Source organism: Hermetia illucens, chromosome 1 (assembly GCF_905115235.1).
Source record: "Hermetia illucens chromosome 1, iHerIll2.2.curated.20191125, whole genome shotgun sequence".
Classification (NCBI taxonomy): Eukaryota; Metazoa; Arthropoda; class Insecta; order Diptera; family Stratiomyidae; genus Hermetia; species Hermetia illucens.
In genome coordinates, this window is record NC_051849.1 from 82,749,195 (window position 1) to 82,769,283 (window position 20,089).

The 20,089-nt window shown below is 42.2% G+C and overlaps 1 protein-coding gene across 2 annotated transcripts in view; it reads left to right on the forward strand.

The window, feature by feature from the left end:
• Positions 1 to 950: 950 nt before the first annotated feature.
• The window catches only part of LOC119661259 (nuclear pore membrane glycoprotein 210), a 165,977-nt gene continuing 146,838 nt past the window's right edge, over positions 951 to 20,089 (forward strand). For both annotated transcript variants that reach the window (XM_038070512.1, XM_038070511.1), the window contains exons 1-7: positions 951 to 1,180; positions 1,289 to 1,778; positions 12,165 to 12,305; positions 12,363 to 12,679; positions 12,742 to 12,898; positions 12,954 to 14,327; positions 14,522 to 14,660. In XM_038070512.1, the coding sequence (XP_037926440.1) occupies positions 1,032 to 1,180; positions 1,289 to 1,778; positions 12,165 to 12,305; positions 12,363 to 12,679; positions 12,742 to 12,898; positions 12,954 to 14,327; positions 14,522 to 14,660 (2,767 nt within the window). In that variant the 5' untranslated portion in view covers positions 951 to 1,031. The remainder of the gene's footprint in view (positions 1,181 to 1,288; positions 1,779 to 12,164; positions 12,306 to 12,362; positions 12,680 to 12,741; positions 12,899 to 12,953; positions 14,328 to 14,521; positions 14,661 to 20,089) is intronic.

The following is a 20,089-nucleotide window of genomic DNA, read 5'->3' on the forward strand; positions in this document are numbered from 1 at the left end:
CAATTTTAATGATGGGATTGCACCGAAATGCGGCCAACAAAAACTCCATATTGACAATGTAAAAAAGTTTATATACTTCTCTGCACAAAGCATTGGTGTCCGAATCGTTTAATGGTTAGAGCGCTAGACTGTCAGATGGAAGGTCGCGGTTCAAATCTCACTGGCAACAAAGGAGTTAGTATCGTAACTGGGAACTTTGAATACCAGTCGACTTAGCTGTGAATGACTTCCTGAGTTAAATCAAGGTAACTCCGGGGGAAACGTAATGCAAACCACATTGCTTCTTAGAGTGTGCTGTGCTACGGTCTTAAATGAAATACACTAACACTCTTCACCGTCTAGATTCAGTTGAATGTCGTGTCTACTATTATTATTAATTGTCGTTCCCATTATAATTCCACTTTATCATTTTTTGCTTTTGGACTCATTTCAGTGTTCCCAAAAAACTTCCCCACCTAATATCTTCGCCCTCCTTCTGTAGCTACGGTATGCAGTCTTTCCTCATTTCCAAACATTTACTTTCAACTTGCAAATCGACATTTAGTAGATGGCAACCTTATTTCCTAGGGAACAGGTTGACTTGATTCGACTAATAGCAGAACATGCAGTGAGCGTTGCTCACTGTCTAGTTGTTAAACAAGAGTTGAATGTACTCTGCATTTTACGAAGAGTAATAAAAGAAGTGAAATTTCAATTATAATTATCGCTTGTATTTCGCGAGATTAATAATAAATAGATCTCAATCTAAAAATTGGTTTCTATTAATTTACTTTCAATTAAAGTAAACCTGAATCCAAAATCAACAGATTTAATTACTTCCCGTCCGAATAAATTTCCCACTTTTCGTTGCAGTGTAGAGCTCTTCCCCAATTATTAAATTCACCATACCCTGAAACGTCATTTATATAGAATCCGCCAAACCAACGGACAGCTGCCACAGGTAGTTTGTTTACATCATTTTCACAATTGGAAAAAGTGTGCGCGCAAACGGACGTTTTGTGTGTGATAAGTGAACTTAAGTGTCAGCGAATATGCAGAAATTACTATTGTTCTGCGCGTTTTTAATGTTGGGTGGCGGAACAGCCACCAAGCTGAATTATCCGCGTGTTCTGCTGCCGATTTTCGATAAGATTTCAATAAATTTCACATTGGAAGTGATCGAGCAAGGCTGCTTCAAATGGTAACCTAACCTAATTGGACGAAGTTTATTGCCGGCTTTCTGCCATTCCTCCCTTAATTACTTGTTGTTGCGAAATGTTAGTGACTGAAAATCAACCTTTTCTTCTAGGGATACGTCGCGACATGACTTGATTCAAATTACTCCCGTCTACGACACGTTCGACGGCGAATGCTCATCGAAGGCCGTAGTGACTGTGCTCACGCGGGAAAAGCGACGAAATACGGCAATCGTACTCGCGGAGGAGCTAAGGACTGGCGATACTTTGCGCTGTGATGTCATTTTAGATGTAATTGACAAGCTTGGAGTTCTGACGACCACCAGAGAGTTGTTCCTTGAGGAGGCGCCTGAGACATTTGAGCTCTGGGCCCAGGATTCGCAAGGAAATGCGTTCACGACGTTGGAAGGCGTCGAATTCACTTGGGCGATATCGTCCGTGAATGGTTACAATTCGGATCAGAGTTGGCAACAGGTTCTGCGTTTCCTGACTTTCACGGAGAGCAATTACCATGAGGTTCCCAAGTCGTTGGAGAAGTTCGAAGCGCAAGGGATCAAAGGATATATGGTGTTGCTGGAAGGCTCAAATACTGGTACTGCGAGGGTAAGTTGATAGAATTTAGTAAAGTGGGGAAATCTAAGTGATCTCGGTCGTAAATATGGACTCATCGGTTCCCAATTGTATTTTGAAGTTATGCTATTCGTTCCATGCAGCAGCAGTTCCTATTTTTGTTTGTTCTCAAACTACATATTTGGGGAAATAAACGGGTTCCAGCGTTGGCAAATTTGTCGCTTGTGCTTTCTGCGATTTTATTTCTGGGATCCGCTAATGGTAAAAATTTATGGTTGCCATCATCTTCTAAATTGGACACAGCACGTCAATCACGTATACACGTCGGTGATTCCAGAACTTTCCGAGAAGCCTACACTTGTCCTCTTCTCCTATTCGTCATGTGTTTCTAGGGGGACTCACTTCTCGCTATGACATGGTGAAGGCAGGTGTTAATAAAAGCTTGGGGTTTTCGAGAAACAGTAGTGGTCACTTTTATTGCGCTGCTACCATGTCACAGCACAGAAAGGACATTCGTGCGGAACAATCTTAAAGTGATGTTACCGTTGAGGTCTGCATTTTTAGATTTAAGATAAAACAGCGAAGTTGGATTTAACGCTGAAATGCCGCGAGTAACGTCAAGTTCGGTGCCACGTCAGCAGGAACAACGCTACCATCATAGACAAATTCATTGTCATTGGTGCTCTACCGATTAATTGCGGCTGAGAATCTTGGTTTAATGTTTTCAGCCAACTTTGCTTGTTTACTTTTCGATGCAGCATGTACATTTTTGTGCCATCTTATGTTACTGTGATATCAGCTTTTAGTTTCTCTCAAATGCGCCTGCTGGGTAGATCATTACAAATACACTCCCTATAGAAACTCAACATCCGGGGTAGTCTGTTCAGTGAGCGAAGTTACAACTTTTGCGGGATAGGAGCAGGAAGGTTTGTGCTAAGAAAATTTCACGTACTTTTATCATCACCAACGACGCAAAAACCGGTATCCGGTCTAGACTCGCCTTAATAAGGAACTTCAGACATCCTGGTTTTGCGTCGTGGTCCACCAATTCGATATCCCTAAAAGCTGTCTGCCTCGACTTCTTTTTCTACCATAGATATTGTCCTTATAGACTTTCCGGGCTGGTGACCCGCCCACCGCAACTTGTTTAGCCGGATTTTATGCACAACCAGACGGTCGTGGTATCGCTCATAGATTTCGCCGTTATGTAGGCTACGGGATCGCCCATCCTCATGTAGGGGGCCAAACATTTTTCGGAGGATTCTTCTCTTGAACGCGGGCCAGAGTTCGCAATTTTTCTTGCTAAGAACCCAAGTTTCCGAGGAATGCATGATGACTGGCAAGATCATAGTCTTGTACAGTAAGAGCTTTGAGCCTATGGTGCGACGTTTCGAGCGAAAGAGTTTTTGTAAGCTGAAATAGGCTCTGTTGGCAGCTAACAATTATGCGCAAATTTTATCGTCACAGCTGTTATCGGTTGTGATTTTCGACCTCAAATAGGAGAAATTTTTAACGACCTCAAAGTTGTAGTCTCCTATGTTCTTCCCATAATATTAATTTCGTCAGCGTAGGCCAGTAATTCGGTAGACTTGAAGAGGATGGTGCTTCTCGCATTCATATCTGCATCACGAATCACTTTCACCAGGGCCAGGCTAAAGAGGGCGCATGATAGGACATCTCCTTTCTTTAGTCCGTTGTTGATGTCGAATGGTCTCGAAAGTGATGCTTCTGCTTTTATGTGGCCTCGCACATAGGTCGGGCCAGCCTAGTCAGTCTTATCAATGTCGCCGGGATACCGAATTCTCTCATCGATTCCTGGTGACTTTTTATTTTTAAGTCGATGAATTGCACGGATTGTTTCTCCTATACTTGTTGGTGTGGCAGTAATTAGCCCACGCTTATTTGTGGTTCGCTTTCCGCGCAAATCGTGTAGAACCATTTCGTGTGACACTGCTAATTGAATAGCCCGCAACCTGTTATCATTTGTATTTTGATGTAAGCTATGGGAGCCAACGTATCGCCTGAATACGGGCTTGGTCCCTGTTTGGGTCTTAAAATCTCCAAGTATGATTTTGATTTACCTGGGACAGACTTCGTTCTACTGCCTCGTATTCAGATACGCGGTTAGTAATCCACTGTAAGTAGTTCGCTGTAATTGTGTTGGGCGGGATGAATGGCTTCTGGAGACTATACAACTTCCCGCGATTCTTTGATTTTTGGACCTTACAGGAAGCCGTTAAGCAAAGGCTGGTGTTAAGTGGCTTTGGGCAGGAATCGACGGTAGAAGTTTACTATATCCAATAACCTTCCTAAAGTCTTTGACTGTCTTTGGTAGCGGTACGCTCGCGATCAGGGGTGATAGAACGGGGTAGAAATTTCACCTGCTGCTGGAGAAATCCGCACATTTCAACCTTAAGAATTGAATTGAATGCACACGGGATGTGCCAAATACTTGAACTCGGTTGAAGATGGGACCAGAATATCATCTAGGTAGACAAAATAGAAGTCCGAATTTCATAGGATATAGTGGATGCACCCCTGGAAGTTTGCGCCGCATTGCACAGGGCAAAAATCACCCATGTAAACTCGAAGAGCCCGAAAGGTAATCAAATTGGTGTGTTTGGAATGTCTTCGGGGGCTACATGGATTTGCTGGTAGGCTTTGTCGAGATCGAAGGTCGAGAAAACATGACAGTTTGCTAAATAATGCGCCAAGTCTTGGATGAGGGGAATGAAGTACCGGTCCGGAATTGTCTGAGCATTGAGACGCCTATAATCTCCAGAAGGTTGCCATTTGCCGCTGGGTTTTAGGACCAGATGTAGTGGAGATAACTAACTGTTGTTGAAAGGTCTGAATATACACTTGCTAAAGTACCTGTTCAAACTGTTTCCGGCCAAGAGCGAGCTTCTGGAGTGGTGAAGTACGCACCTTGGGGAAGATGGGAGAGACAGTAGTGTTGATGTGGTGCTGAACATCACACTTAACTGACTCAGAGAGACTTCGCTCGGTAGTGATGTTGCGATATTTTTGAATAACTGCACGAATACGTGGTTCGGCAACGTCTTCAAAACGCAGTTGCGGCCAACACCTTTAGATAACCGTCGTTGGCACACACTAGCATGGACTGCGGGCCCTCCGACAGTCGCTGAAGCTACAAAGAGTTCAGAAGCTCAGATCCTACCTTGTCCCTCCCCAGTTGCTTCATTTTCCGTAGTGGCCGACCGAGGGTTCGGTGGCTAAGCTTCAACTCCGTCACAAGTGATTCAACTTAACTGTTCCACTGTTTCACGCTTACTGACATGCGCCTGATGAGCTGATCTTTCAGTCGGCCGTAAGAGTACTCACTCAGCACGTCGCCGACGAGCGCGACTGACTGACGTCTAGGCCGAACAAAGCGTCATTAAATTTAGTGGCGTCCGTCGTAACCACCGCGAGCGCAAACTACGCCTCCGATTGGAAGCACCACGCTTCCGGGTTTCGCCGTCAAAACGGTGGCACCTTAACCGAAACGGCGGTTACGTTGACAGAAGTTCCCGCGACAACTTTATTTTCACCAGACATATTTTATACAAAATGATTTGAGTGGAGCGCCGCAGTGGAACAAAACCAACAATAAGGTTAACTTAATCGTAAGGAGAAAACGAATTCAAAAGGAACACATACATTATTTACAAAAACAAAATGAGGATTATATAAAAGAGAACACTTCAACGTCTGAACTAACAACTTAACAAAAATAGTTAGAATAACACACCATCATCTGTTGAATGTTGGCTTGGTCACGAATGTCGATGTCCTTCTCTAGCTGTTCTTTGAGTAGCTTTTTCTTTATCGGTTGCTCATTCTTTGCTCTTAGTGGCCCTTGTGTATGACGATAACTTGCTTGATTAAAAACTTCTCCCGGAGTTCTTGAAGTACCGGCTTCGCTAACGATCCTCTTCACTAGACATCTTTTTCCTGCGATTCAATGCGCTTCATATTTTTTTCTACATCAATTTAACTTAGAGATTAGATTTTTATCTGCTATTTGTAGTCTAGCCTAAAATTGATAGACAAGGGGTAGTAGCTTCCTTCAAACTACAATTTTTAGTTTTAAATGTAAATATATATTTCGGGAACGACTTATCCCCTTCATCCCTTTCCTTTGATGTAATTTCTGTTATTTCCGATTCAGTTGCAATCTCTATTAAAAAACTTTTCGTGCTGCCGTTGGGGTCACCAATGTTTTATTTTACTTTAATAATTTAGTAATAATGGCTTATAACTCATTTTTACTTAAATAACAGTTCACTTGATAATTAAGTAAAAATTCATATATTAATTTATTAATTAAGTAATGATTATATAAGACTCTCAGTGTGGATTGATTTTATTTTCTTTCCGACAATGAAAAAGCAATTTCCGATGTCGTGGCCAACTAGGTCCGTAATCGTTGAAACAGTAGCTCTCCTTTAATCGTTTCTGTAAGTTCAATCTGTTCTGGGCTTTGGGATGATCGGGACCACCCAGTAAGAATTTGGCAGCGATAAATTACTAACAGTGTTATCACATCACATGATCATGATAACAGACTAGCAACTCAGGCCTGTAGCGAAAAGATGTCGATGCATAATAGGGTCCTGTTACTTGAAGCAGCACACGACGGCATGACGGCTTGACGGCTCGAATGCGAGTTTGAATATGACGTCAATTGTGCAGTTAGGCATCTTAATAATTTTTTTAATGACTTTGGGTGAGCACAAAAAGGCTTCGTTGGGACGGTTACAGGATGCGAGCTCGTCTTCGCTAAGCTCGAAATAACTTTCGTAGTCATAGTCAATGGTCATTGTGGGCACCTCGATGAGAGGTATCAAATACCATCTTTTCCCGGTTGGAGAACTGCCGTGACGTGAAACAATCGATATCATACGCCGATATGCAATCCAACAATACAGAGGAAGCCGACGATCATCTAATCGAATAATCTATGGAACAATATGCTTTCCAGTAGAATCTACAGAATTTCAAACGAAGGACCTGTTTTGTTACGGACGTTATCCACGACTTAGGCAAGTGTGTCCTTAATTACCAATCTCAGAAGATCTCCGCTATCATAGATGACTAGAATTCCATTGCACTTCGTATCCAGCTCGTCATAATAATCCATTGCTGTTAAGTATGAGGACACCACCTGGGCATTTATACTCACCAAATTGATTCGTCGAAACTAGCTACTTATTTCGTTGATTGTTCTGAACATGGAATTTAGTTTTCCGGAAAATTCTTCCATTCGATCGGATTCCGCTGAATAGACCAAGTGTTCAGTATGATATTCTGCTGCCCCACAGTTGGTCGCACCACCTATGATTTTCCCAACTACTCCACATAGAGTCTGACTTTTGGTGCCCATAGTTTGTAGTCAGTCGTCATCAGGTTGAACAGTGCACACGTGCAGGAAACAGGGGGTTGCTCCTTGGCTTTTTTGGGTGCTTCGCTGTACCACAATTGACGGTCCATAGATTTTTCCGGAGTTCAAGATTGGCTGCTGCCAAATTGTTGTGAAAGTCCCGTTTCACGTGGCTGAAACTGCCGAAATTCTTCTTGAAATCGATGATCATGTTCCAACATGATATGAAGGGAGTTGATATGCAGGAGGATTCAGAGCCTGCTCTCTTTCGATTAAAATTTCCAGGTGTTCTTGCGTTCCAGGATGCTTAGATATTATCATTACGACGACACGGAGTGCTTGAGTGAATGGACGCCAGCATTCTTGGCTGCTTGAGTGTATAGGCGGTCGGAATGATTTCACTTTTCTTTTGAGGAACATTCCGTATCTTTATTTTTTTGCTGGCTAATTTATCCACCAAAGGTGGGACTTCAGCAGATGCTATACGTCTATACGTTTTAGAGCCATGGTGAAATGTTCTCTCCACCCCCTAAGTGCCTTATCATTCTAGATGATAATGTTTGTCACAGGATTATCAAAATATTTGCGACTATCTATAATTTATTTCGTGGTGTATTGTTTGTGTCCTGTTATCTCTTTTATGGTGCATCGGGCACAGTCACCAAGATCGAGAGGCTAGCGCTCTACCCCCTCAACCGTGATGTGGTATGCGGCGGTGAAATTAAATAATGTCATTCGCTGTAACTTTTGCCTCCCTGACCAGCGCATTAAGGAACTCCTTTTTTCATATCGTATGGCTCGCTGTACTTCCCGAAATTTACATCGGTACCGAAGCTCAAGTGTATCGTGCCCGCCCTCATTCGCAACGACAATAATTTTTTCCAATTACCTACGGTACTCAATCCAGTTTTAAGTTTTTGGCAGTCAGCCAGATCTTATGGCGTCATTTCGGGACGTAGCCAACGAACTGCGCTAGAGTAAAAGAGCACTTTTGATGGCAGCCCAAAGTTTATCAATATTCAGTCATCAACATTCCCTGGGAAGCTTATTTTAGGCCGTAATTAAAGTCTCTTCTATTTCGTCAATCCAGAAATCAATTCCTAAATCCCTTAATGATCGCGAAGGTTGATCTGATTAGATGTCCGTTGCTGGTTGCTGACATTTCAGCTGACCTTACGCTAGATTCTATACTTGATGATGCAGCAAGCCGCGAACTTCTTATCTGCGTTAACACAAAGTGTTATCAGAGCCCACGTCGCCATCTAGGTCACCCATCACGAATGCAATGTCATCTATAGAAAGTCTCTCTGGGACCCCATTGAGTTGTTCATAGAAAGTCTCTTCCTTGTCTGCATCGGAAGACTCCGTTGGTGCATAACATTACATTTTTGAGATGTTTCTCATTTTGAACCGGGATCTCACAGTTAATACTCTGTCGGATACGGGTTTCCAGGATGTGGTAACCATTAATCCGTCAACGGATTCACATTTACATTCGGTAGGCTTGCCAAAGTGCAATAGCACAATGTCATATGAAACAGAGTAGTGCTTCGCAAAGTCGCATTAGCTTACTATGTCTCGTCTGTATTTGCGAGCCCGGATGCCGTCGTTGAGAAGCGGTCGTACATTTTCAAAATCCAATCATAAACCGCTAACGAAAGCAAGACGTCGTCGCTGAAAGATGAGGCCAATTTTGAGGCATGGCAGCCGAGGCGTTAAAAAATTCGAGATTTGATGGCTGTTAGCAAATTTGTATCCCTTTTCACCATCATCATCAACGGCGTAACAACCGGTATCCGGTATGTAGACTTTTCGGGTGGGATCATCCTCATACATACGGATTAAGTGACCTCTCCCACCGTAACCTATTAAGCCGAATTTTATCTCCAACCTGACGGTCATGGTATCGCTCATAGATTCCGTCGTTATGAAGGCTACGGAATCATCTATTCTCATGCAGTATCCCGTTTAGTCGCCTTTTATGACAGGCAGGGATTACTTTGAGTCAATTCTGAGTTTATCTACTGACTGTTTGGCCATCAAGTAATTGCTGCAATTCATGGTCGTACGCTCTAGCTCTCCCCCAAAACAGTCTCTTTGTTTTCATTTTTACTTCATTGGGAAGCCCTGTATCAGTTATTCTTGGACCTTCATCAAATGTGCGCTGATGCGTGAAGCGATTTCATAACGGATAGGTCCGAGAAATTTAATTCGCTCACTTCTCGGTGGGTCGCTGCCATTGTTAGTAATAATGCTTCTTTCATTGGATTCAGTCTGAGACCGTGTTGCATGACACGATCATTCCACTCTTGGAGAAGTTGTTTGAGATGCATATTTCGTTGGACGTTGGATGTTCCGTGTGACAGTGTTCATGACAAGAGTAGACAGGAGTGGCGAGATGGCGTTTTCATGGTGGATGCCAGAGATACGGGGCTGTTTTTCGTGCATATCGTCATTCCTAAGCCAAGTATCTAAGTTGATGAACCGCTTACCAGGAAGGGTGACCCCGAATTTTGCATAGGCCGCTTTGTGGATTGTATTTTTAGCTCTAGTTCATAATCGGGTGAGATCATTTCTTGAGGTGCAATGGTCTCATAGGGAACGGTTTTGCTGATGCAACGTTTGGGATGGATATGCTTCTTTCGAAGGGCTTCTGCAAGTTCCTTCGTCTTACCAGTGAGGGTGTCAATATTATCGACATAACGCTATTTAGATGTACAAATTGTTCGATGTCTTCAATATTGTGCTCATCATTGCAGATTGGAAGAATAGCATGACCAGCGAAGCTGGGAGCCTTGGTTTGGTTCATGCTTACCTTCAGTTGAGTTGCTTGTCTCCTTCTCCATAGGGAGTCGAAGTATGTAAGGAGAGATGCTAAATTGAACCTCTTCAAATCCTCCGAAAAAGGCAAAACGAAGAACGTCACCAAAAAATAAGAGAATGTATCAGTGACAAAATGCGACTGCGACGGACTTCAAATGCCTCTGAGACTTTACTCGATGCAGCCTGGTATTTTGCGCGGTGGTATGTCGCTTTGATAATAGTTATGTATTATGAAATGCCCATCATGCGTAGAGCATTCCAGATGCATTCTGGGACGAACCAAAAATTTCCGACACCGAAAGCTCAAAAACAAAACACGGTTCTTTTCGAATAAAAACGAATGCAATTACTTGAAGCAATTGCAATGGTCTTTCAGGTTGAACTATATGCTATTCTAAGAGCGGCGACCTTGGTGATTCAAAAGCGATTGTATGAGCATCACCCACATCTGCAGTCCTAAAGGCGTTGAGCAGTCCTTTGATGACCCTAAAAATCAACAAATGGAATGACAATAGCATTTACTAATTTTAATTTTTCAGAGTAGGAATCCTAAAAGATGATATGTATCATCCGTCCTGTAATCAGCGAGTGGAACCTTCGTCTAGATAGGGTAGATCAAACATCAGCTATTTTGTGCTGATATACTCCAGTTGCAGTGGGTAGTATCACATCTATAATAGAAAACCTGCGATACGTAAAGGAATCTGGGGTATTTCATTAGATGGGGGCGGGACTACGGTCTGAGTGCTCGGAGGCAGGGTAAGCGAAGGTAACTATCAGAGAGTCCTTTTCGAAGCCAATGCCAGCACAGCTTTTCCTACATATATTCCGACAACTCCTGAATTACTGTTAGTTTAAACTAGACTGACCTTGTGACAGGCCCTTTGTTCAGTGATTTCCAGCATACTGTACACATTCCATTCCATTCAGTGCTGTTCTATACTGCTCTGCGCCAAGTGCTTTAAGGGCTACTCTCGATTCTACTGCAAGGCGTAGCCAGCAATGCAATTATCGCCCCTCCTTAATGCGTGACCTATCCACTGCCACCTCCGTCCTACGATCACATCGCGTAGGGGTATCCTGCGCACCGAACAAGTTGTATACTAGTAACAGTATCAGGCCAGCGTACTCCGAAGATACGACGCAGACTGGAGCATTCGAGTGGCAGTGGTGGTCACTCCATGTGCTACTCTCATATAGTAACACAGACAAAACACTAGTACAGAACAGTCTCAACTTGATTTTGGAGTTGAAATAACTGCATTTCCAGACTTTGGACGAGGAAACGAAACAGATCTAGCACTGTTAATTTGTCGGGCAACATCCAGTTCGGTGCCACCGTGTGCAGAAACCACGGATCCTAGATATACAAATTGATCGACGCTCTCGATGCTTTGTTCATTAATTTAGATAGCTTCAAGATGATTTGTAGGGTGTTGATGTGGTCAATGGAGGAGGATGGAGAGCGGAAACCAAACTGCTGTCGATCAAACTTTCGAAGTAGCCAATCCGAAAAAACCGCAGGTGCAACGATAAATAACTCTGCGAGCCCAGCGCCTTTACTCTGTTTGATGGCATTGATGTTAAGTGAGTAACTGCATTTGTGTGCAGGCCATTTTTTAGGAAGTGCTAGCCTTATACAAAGACGCGACAGCGATATCGAGTTTGATATCCTTCGATACATAAAATCCGCTAATTCCATTTCCGCTACTTCGGAAATGCGGTGACTTTAACAACATCAACATTGTCGATATACTGTTAGGTGGATGTAGATCGCGGAAGGTGGAAGGTTTTGTCTAGGACCAGTGATCAGTGGACTATCTCGCTATATGAGTTATCCGTTCGCGCCTTAATCAGGAAGTGCAAATAAGAATAAGCCACGTAGTAAAAAAGGATGGCATTTTTTCGCTGGCGGCGTAGTTAAGTGGAATGCGATGACAGTCTCTAAGCGTAGAGCCACAAGTGCAGAATAATTTAGGATTAGTGACCTTTGACGGGGAAATATTTCCAGAAACGGTCAATGACGGCACGTTGGTATGTCTCATTTATAGGTTTGCAACGGTCGTCTATGATTTTTACTTAATGTACCTATAAAAATATCTGCTGTTCGTTCTTCTTCCCTTCCACTCTTCCCTTTCACTTTTTCGCTGCTTTTATTATTCTCTTAGGATGGTGTTTGATCATAATTAAGCATTAACGTTCTTTTCAAGGTGACAGTTCGTATGCCTTATCCAGAATACTCTCATGTCCCCACAATTGAAGTCAACATAATGGTTTTAGCCAACATCATTCTGGACCCAACAGATGCGCATATCCTTATGGGTGACACTATAAACTTTAGGATATTACAGGTAAGTCAATATTTTCTTTTAGTTGTCCATTTATCCCTGAGAATTTTATATTTTTAGTTAAAACAAGGAAAACTTCATGAAATAACCCTCAATAGTCAGTACTATCTAGAGATTGAGGACGAGCGCATTGCCGAAATCACAGGAAACAAGGCTACCGGCTTACGTCTGGGTCGTAGTGTGGTGAGATTGCGTGACAGAAATGTACCTTCGGATGGTGGGTTTAATCAGGATGGAGAGTCCCTCAAATCCTCTGCCCCGAGAGCGACCATAACTGTTTCAACTGCTAGTAAAATCACAATTAATCTATTACCGCATTATAACTGGGTTACTATCGAAGGGGAGAAACATGAAATTGCTATCGACTTGTACACGCAGTAAGTTTCACCGTTACGATATCCGCTGGAAAATGGAGACTTTATTTTGAATTTGTTTGCAGTGACGATCAGAAAATTTATCTTGGACCGCGATACAATGTTGAGTCCACGTTCCAAGAATCTTTGTTTTACGTTCTTCAGAAAAGTCAAAATGGAAGTCGAATCTATGGTGAGGCAGTACGCCATGGCTCTACGCCGGTGTTAGGAAGCTTTGAGAAAGTAATTTATCCTCCGCAATTATACTGTATTATTATTAACGCTTTTGTTTAAACAGTTAACTGCAAAGGCAGAACTCCAAATCTATAAAGAACTGACTCTTACTCCTAGACGAGTTGTTTTACCGTTCGATCCTAGCAACTCAAGGCGTCAACGAATTCGATTTATAGCTACAGGAGGCGATGAGTCCTACGTTTGGTCATCGCAAAACTCAAAACTTATTTCAATATCACAAAGTGGTATTGCTGAGACACGTATTGATCCCAACACGGAAATTCCCACCGAGTATTTATTGGATGAAGATAAAAATATCGTTACAAAACATACAACGGTTCGGGTGGCATTAGCTCGTAACACAAAAATCGTACGAACTGCAGAAGTATTTTTCCTTCCGCCGGTGAAACTCAGTATCAAAAAATATAACTTTGAGACAGCTCTTCGAGATTATGTGAAAATACATTTGTCCTTGTACTCGTTTGTGAATTCTTCATATGTCCCGTTCACGAACTGCGATAATTTGCAATTTGATTTGGAATTTTCGAGCCAAATATTCCAGTTGGATACAAAGAAAGAACCGATCGAAGGGGAACTAGCGAAAGATGCTTGTACGATATTATATCTGAAAGGTACGAGCTTGGGTACAACTCAATTGAAAATTTCATATAAGTTCATGGACAAGGTATTGAGAGATGAAGCGACTCTGGTCGTGTTTGAAAAGCTCACAATCTTGGATCCTGTACTCAACGAAGTGATTCTTCCCATCGGATCATCGCGAAATGTAATTTACAATAATGGTCCCCAGAAATTATTCAATATTGAGGCGGAGCTACAGAATCGAGTTGATTTTGATAAACAAATCGTGGATATAACAAAAATCGAAAGTGATACATCAAAATCGCTTCTTGCATATAACATTCTGTGCCGAAAAGTTGGAGAAACAGTCTTGGACTTAGAGATGTTCAATTCCATTCCAAAACAGAGCTTTGAACCATTCTATTCGAAGTACGTAACAAAAATCTACTGCGTCAAACCAAGATTTATTAATCTTTATACAACGGAGATTCTGCGACAAAGCTGTCCGATTGAGATGAAAAATTCGTTGATGCACGTTAAGAATCGGGCTGAAAATCTGGATATTGAAATTGAAGTTTTAGATTCGAAAAATCGCAAGCTTATGAACATTTCTTCTTTGGTTATTGAGTGGGAATTCGCCCAAGGCAATGAGGCTTATCATACGAATGCCATACATTATCGACAAACGGAGGAGGAGTTTATTGAAGGTATCCGTGTTCCAGCTAGAGACTTTTTGGTCACAGCGATTGGGGATGTGACAGCCAGTTTTAAAGTGAAAGCATCGGTCACGAAGTATGATTTGCCTTTATTGAAGAGCTTTAGCATCACGCCGGAAAAGCCGTTCTTTGGAATCGAGAAGGTAAGCAGATAGTTGACGTTTTCGATCAGAAGTCTGATCGAGGAAGCCAGAACCTAATAATTGATTCAGTTCTTGTGTATGAACACTCAATATTTCATATCCTTTTGAGGGCAGAATGCTTCATTATCGACTCAAAAACTCGATAAATAGTTTTGTCTCGTTGTCGCATAATGTTTTTTTTAATTTAATTCCAGCTCAAGGATGGTAGCATTGTTCAGCCTGTTATTGAAAATGAAATCAAGTTTATGGCTGTCAATAGCACTTTATTGGATCGTGATTCAATTTCGATATTTTTGGGAAGAAACAAGCCAGAAAGGGTCTCAATTGCACAAGGTAAATGGTGAACTACTGCTTTCTATATTCATCAGTTCCGTCTATTATTTTTTTTAAAAATTCACGTTACATTTTTTTAATTAGTGTTCCTTAGTAGAGTATAGGCCGTCCACACAGATTGAGTTTCAGTTTAATTGACTGAATCTCAATTTATTCAGAAAAACTTATTTCTCAATATGTAATATAGGTATTGGTGGTATTTCTACTTGTACGGCATCCATGAAATTATTAAATCGTGCCCAAGTTGCTATCAATTTTCAGCAGCAAAGGTAAACAATTTATTCTCAAGGTCTGGGACAAGTGAACAATATCTGATGATTAAGAAGGTGGTATTATCTTCCCCATACTTATAAAAAGGGATATCACGCAGTGCAGGCGAATTGTTCTGTACGCACATATTGCCCAAACCAAATCAGCCACGTATCCGATTTTCTCTCGGCGAAAATCGATGGATAAACTGTAGGAATGTGGTTATTAGCTGCACCAATGTCGTCATCTATTTCAAGGCTGCCAATAATAGCAAAGCCAAGGTAAACTTGTACACGGCAGTGGAAGATCATTGTGCATTTCGCCAGGCCAGATAAAAGTATCCACCCTTTTTAATCTGCTTTTGAAAAAAAAGATCAGCGATGCTGATATAAGACACTATCCACTTCAAGTCCACTCAACTGCTAGTCTATATTGACGATATTGATAATGGGAAGAAGAGTCTGAGCTGTACAAACTGCCTTCATCCAGATTTTGGAACCGTTAAACATTTCTCCTATCTATAGACGAAAGGCACAACCGATAACAAATAGCTATTATGACGAGATCCGAGCATGGTTGTCATAAACTAACAGAGTCTATTTCTATTGGGTGATGATGATCGAGCTGATGGTAGAAAAAGGAAACCCGGCCGGCCCGGTTTGAGATGATCTGATGTCGTAGGTCGGGCCCCAGACCAGGAAGTCATGAGTTCCTTAGTAAGAACTAGATCGGATTTTTTTTGTGGTGGAAGATTGATCTTCTTGAACTGTTTGGGAAATCTCATTATATTCATGCATCCCAAATGAGTAAGCAATAACCGCTTTAGTCAAGATTGTAAAGGGTGAGGTTTTTGGAGGCGAAGAACTTTAAATTGAAATAAAACAATGAAAAATGCAGTGGCAAGACATTGACATCTTGGTTGAATGAAGATTGGTCCAATCTCAGGAGACTGACCAGGGAGGTCTTAATATCTGTTACAAGTTCAAATATTGGTAAGGACTGCCCTAGTGAGTCTGCAAGAGTCAATAAGATTTTGGTCAAAGAACATAGGAGAGAACATAGGAGGTGAAACGCTGGATTGCTAGTCCCCATGTACATCCCAACAGCGAGGGGTACTGTGAATCAGAACTTTGCTTGGAGTCCCAGTCGTGTGGAATTATCAAAACGGTGAATGCTGAGGATAAAATCATCTGGGTCATAAACAGTTTCACCGCCTATAAATCTCCGGACGTAGACTGCACAATGCTCCAGAAACAACAAGAGAGGATTATGCCGTGGTTTGTATAGATTTACCCAAGCTGTATTTCTTTCGGATACGTACGCAAGGAAGCATTGAACTGAAGGTTAAAAAGGCCTCTGTGCGTAGTCTTCTACGCCTGCAAGAGAACCTTTTAAGGAAATGAGGTTTTCGGACGAGGATATTTCTCTGAATGTACACTGTCGTGGTTCCTCCCATCATAACGTATGGTTTTATTGTGTAGTGGCAGGCGTTGAGCAAGAAATACAATAGAATTAAACTTAATAGGATTCAGAGAACCGCATGTGGACGTCTGCGAATAGCTCGTGCATGATCCGAGCCCTAAGCGTAATATCATTCTGACTTACAGTGTTGTATCCAGTGGCAACATTCACCAGGATAGTTGAACAAAGCAGGAACGCGCTAAATAGTCTGGGCGGCAAGCTTGAAGTGACTTTCTCTGGGTTCTCGGTCATAGGAGCATAGAGGGAGATGAGAACGACGGACTCAATAGTCTCTGCTCTTGATAGTTCCTCGGGTGGCACAGTTGCCGTGCCGCCGTTCGAATTTATTCGCATTGCTTAACAACCGCTGACTTCAGATGGTAAAGCATCACCACCTGCGCCTAAAGTAATCTTAGCCAAAGTACGCCGCACAACCCAATCGCGAGCTTTTGGACCAATCGTGTGAGAATGGTACATGATTGCGGCGATTTGCACAGGCGCTTCCTTTGCGATTACTCAGCTCTAACTAGAGCCATGCTACGGACACTAGGTAAACAATTTTTTGGTGACCTCAAAAAATCTCTAGTTGCGTGCAGGGTTGTATATTTCGCCGCCACGACTGGCGCGTACATGGCGTAATCTGGAGGTCTAGTTTTCACACACTTTTTTGCAGTAAATCAGGCTGAATTACGGCGATAACGTGTCATGTCGTGCTGTAAGTATTCAATTGTTTATCTATGTAGGCGTGCCATTTTACATATCCTCAGAGAAAATAATCTAATGGAGGTAAATCATACAAAACGAAGTCTTCACGGTTGCTGAGTGAACCTTCCCTTACCATTTGAGTTATCGAAATGGGATCGTCGCTGCTTCGGTTTACTCTTGGCTGCAGATTGTCACCTATTGGTTTTGGAAGAATCCTAGCGATGCGGTTTGCCCGAGCGCAGTATTGTCGTTAACATCTGGGTAAAATCACGCCCATTGTAAGTAGCACCGGCATAGATTTCCACATTCTTTTACCGTGACAAGACTAGTTGTGGACAGTCCTTGGCACGCTAATCATGTTTTGACTTAGGGTTTAGTTACCGCTTAGTTTCAGGCTTCAAGATAGAAGATATAATCTTAGATTATTGGAAAGACGATACACTTTGAACAGCAATAAAGTAGAGTAGGATTGTTGAAGTGTACAGAATATTTACCAAATTCCACGTTATTGAACCTAATGAAAATAAAAGCAGCCCAATTATTTGGTGGGAAACGGTTCTCCCATGAAAATATCTCCATCATGCATGCATTAGCAAGAAATTATTTTTGGTTGCAATCTATTACTTTGCGTTTGTGTTTAAGGCTGAACGTTTTGAATAAAAATATGCCCTGTATGATCTGAAATGAAACATCTTAAAGTTGAATGTTGAATATATGAAAAAGAATGAGTTGCTGGTCGCATATATTATAGTAAGCTTGCGACACGGTCGCGAATAACCATTAATTAATACAGGTGAAACGGAGAAAATATCAGTGCGTGCTGCGTTCCTACATAGTGATGGAGAGTGCCACAACAACTGCGGTAAATGGGTAAAGAGCAATTTTGGTCTCCATGGGGAAAGCTATCAAAAAATGCGAAAAAATACTGAATTTTGATCATTTTGTCTGCCAGCATCCAAGGATCACTCTCCCTAGACACCCGTCAACATATGCTTGCTCGCCAGCTCTTGGCCCGCTCACCTAAATAAGAAAAATACCGTTAAATTTGCCACATTTGGCAATTTTACACGTATATGCGTGAGAATCCGAATCTCATCGTAGATCAAATAACTGACGTTAGGTACAATCAGTTTAGAAATCACAAAAAACTATCCTCGAAAATCCCCACCTAAATCTAATGTAAAACAGAAGAATTTTTAATGGTGTATAATTATAATATTTCTTCGGTTTTGTGCTTCGTTTTTAAGGTTCTGTTTGCAAGACGATGGATGGATTCCCGCCATGCTAGTTGCCGTCGAAGAGTAGACTCACCGATTGCATACATTTTGTCGTAGAGACGCCGACCTTCATCCGCCAAGATGTCTATGGGGATTGTCCCTGCCAGTACATATGCTGCTTCCCCTGATGTCGTTCGATGAGCACTGCATACTCGGAGTGCACTTAGTCGATACGCCGTTCCTAGTTTTCCGCAGTTTGATTTGCTTTCCAGAACGGTTGCCCAAACTGGAGCTGCGTAGAGTAGCACGGAACTAACTACCATTGAAATAAGCCGACGTCGACTTTGTCTTGGTCCACCAATGTTCGGTAGTATCCTCGAGATCGTTACAGCAATGGAAGATGCTTTAGTTGCAGGGCACTCCATGTGTTTTTTAAAGTGGAGTCTTTTGTCGATCATTACTCCCAAATATTTAAGCGACTCTTGGGAGTAAATTGTTTTTTCACCAACTTTAATTTTCACGATCCTGTCTTTCCTTCTTTTGCTGATTAGCACTAGTTCCGTTTTATGTTCAGCAAGTGATAGACCGGACTTTTTCAACCTGGAATTGATCTCCCATATCGCTTCATTTGCATAGATTTCGATCTCGTCTAAGCGTTTTGCCACTATTGTTACCCCGATATCATCCGCAAAGCCAATAGTTGCCACGCTGTTAGGAAGGGTAGTGTCAGCACTCCATTGTACATAATTAACCACAGTAAGGGACCTAAGACAGACTCCTGTGGTACGCCGCACGTCATTGGGAATAATTTCTCTCCATCGTCCGAGTCGCAATATAATCTTTTTCCAAGAAGAAATGCAACAACGATGCGTACAATGTACTTTGGAGTCTGTAGTTTGGTTAGAGCTTCTACGATTTTCGTCCACTTTGCAGTGTTGAACACATTTTTTACATCGAGTGTCACCACTGCGTAGCATTTGTCATCTTGTATTGCAGCGCGAGCCAGGCCAGTCACCATGTTGATTGCATCGATGGTTGATCTCCCCTTACGAAACCCGAATTGCTTGTCGGATAGGCCTCCTTCCTTTTCCGCAACAGCGAGCAGCCTGTTGTATAATACTCGTTCAAATAGTTTACCAATGATATTGACTAAACATATCGGTCGATATGTGGAGGGGTCTCCCAATGGTTTACCTGTCTTCGGAATAAGTATTAACTTTTGCAGCTTTCGTTGCTCGGGGAATTTTCCTTCTCTAAGGCATGCCGTAAAAAATTTGGCAAACATACCTGGTGCTGACCTGGCTGCCACTTTCAGTTCGATATTCGGGATTCCATCTGACCCTGGCGTCTTATTTTCAGCGAATTTCCTTGCTGCATCAAAAATTTCCTCTTCTACCACTTTAGGAGTTTCGTCGGGGTTTACATGAACTTTAGCAGATTTGTGTAGTTCACATCCTTTGGGAAGAGAGTGTCCACTATGTTTTGTAGTAATTTTGGACAGGTAATCGGTGGGGAGCGCTTGCCTTTCAGTGATGACATTACAGATCTGTAGGCGCCACCCCATGGATCAGAATCAACTTCGGTACACATCCGCTTGAAATGTTCGGATTTGCTCTTCGTGATAGCTACTTGCAATTTTTTCCTCGCGTTCTTGTATTGCATGTGCAGCTCAACGAATTCAGGTTGATTTCTTCTGCGCTGGGAGCATCTCCTAGCTCTGAGGCAGTTTTTCCGACATTCCTCAATTTCTGAATTCCACCAGAAATTGGGATTTCGACTTCGGAAAGTGCTACGCGC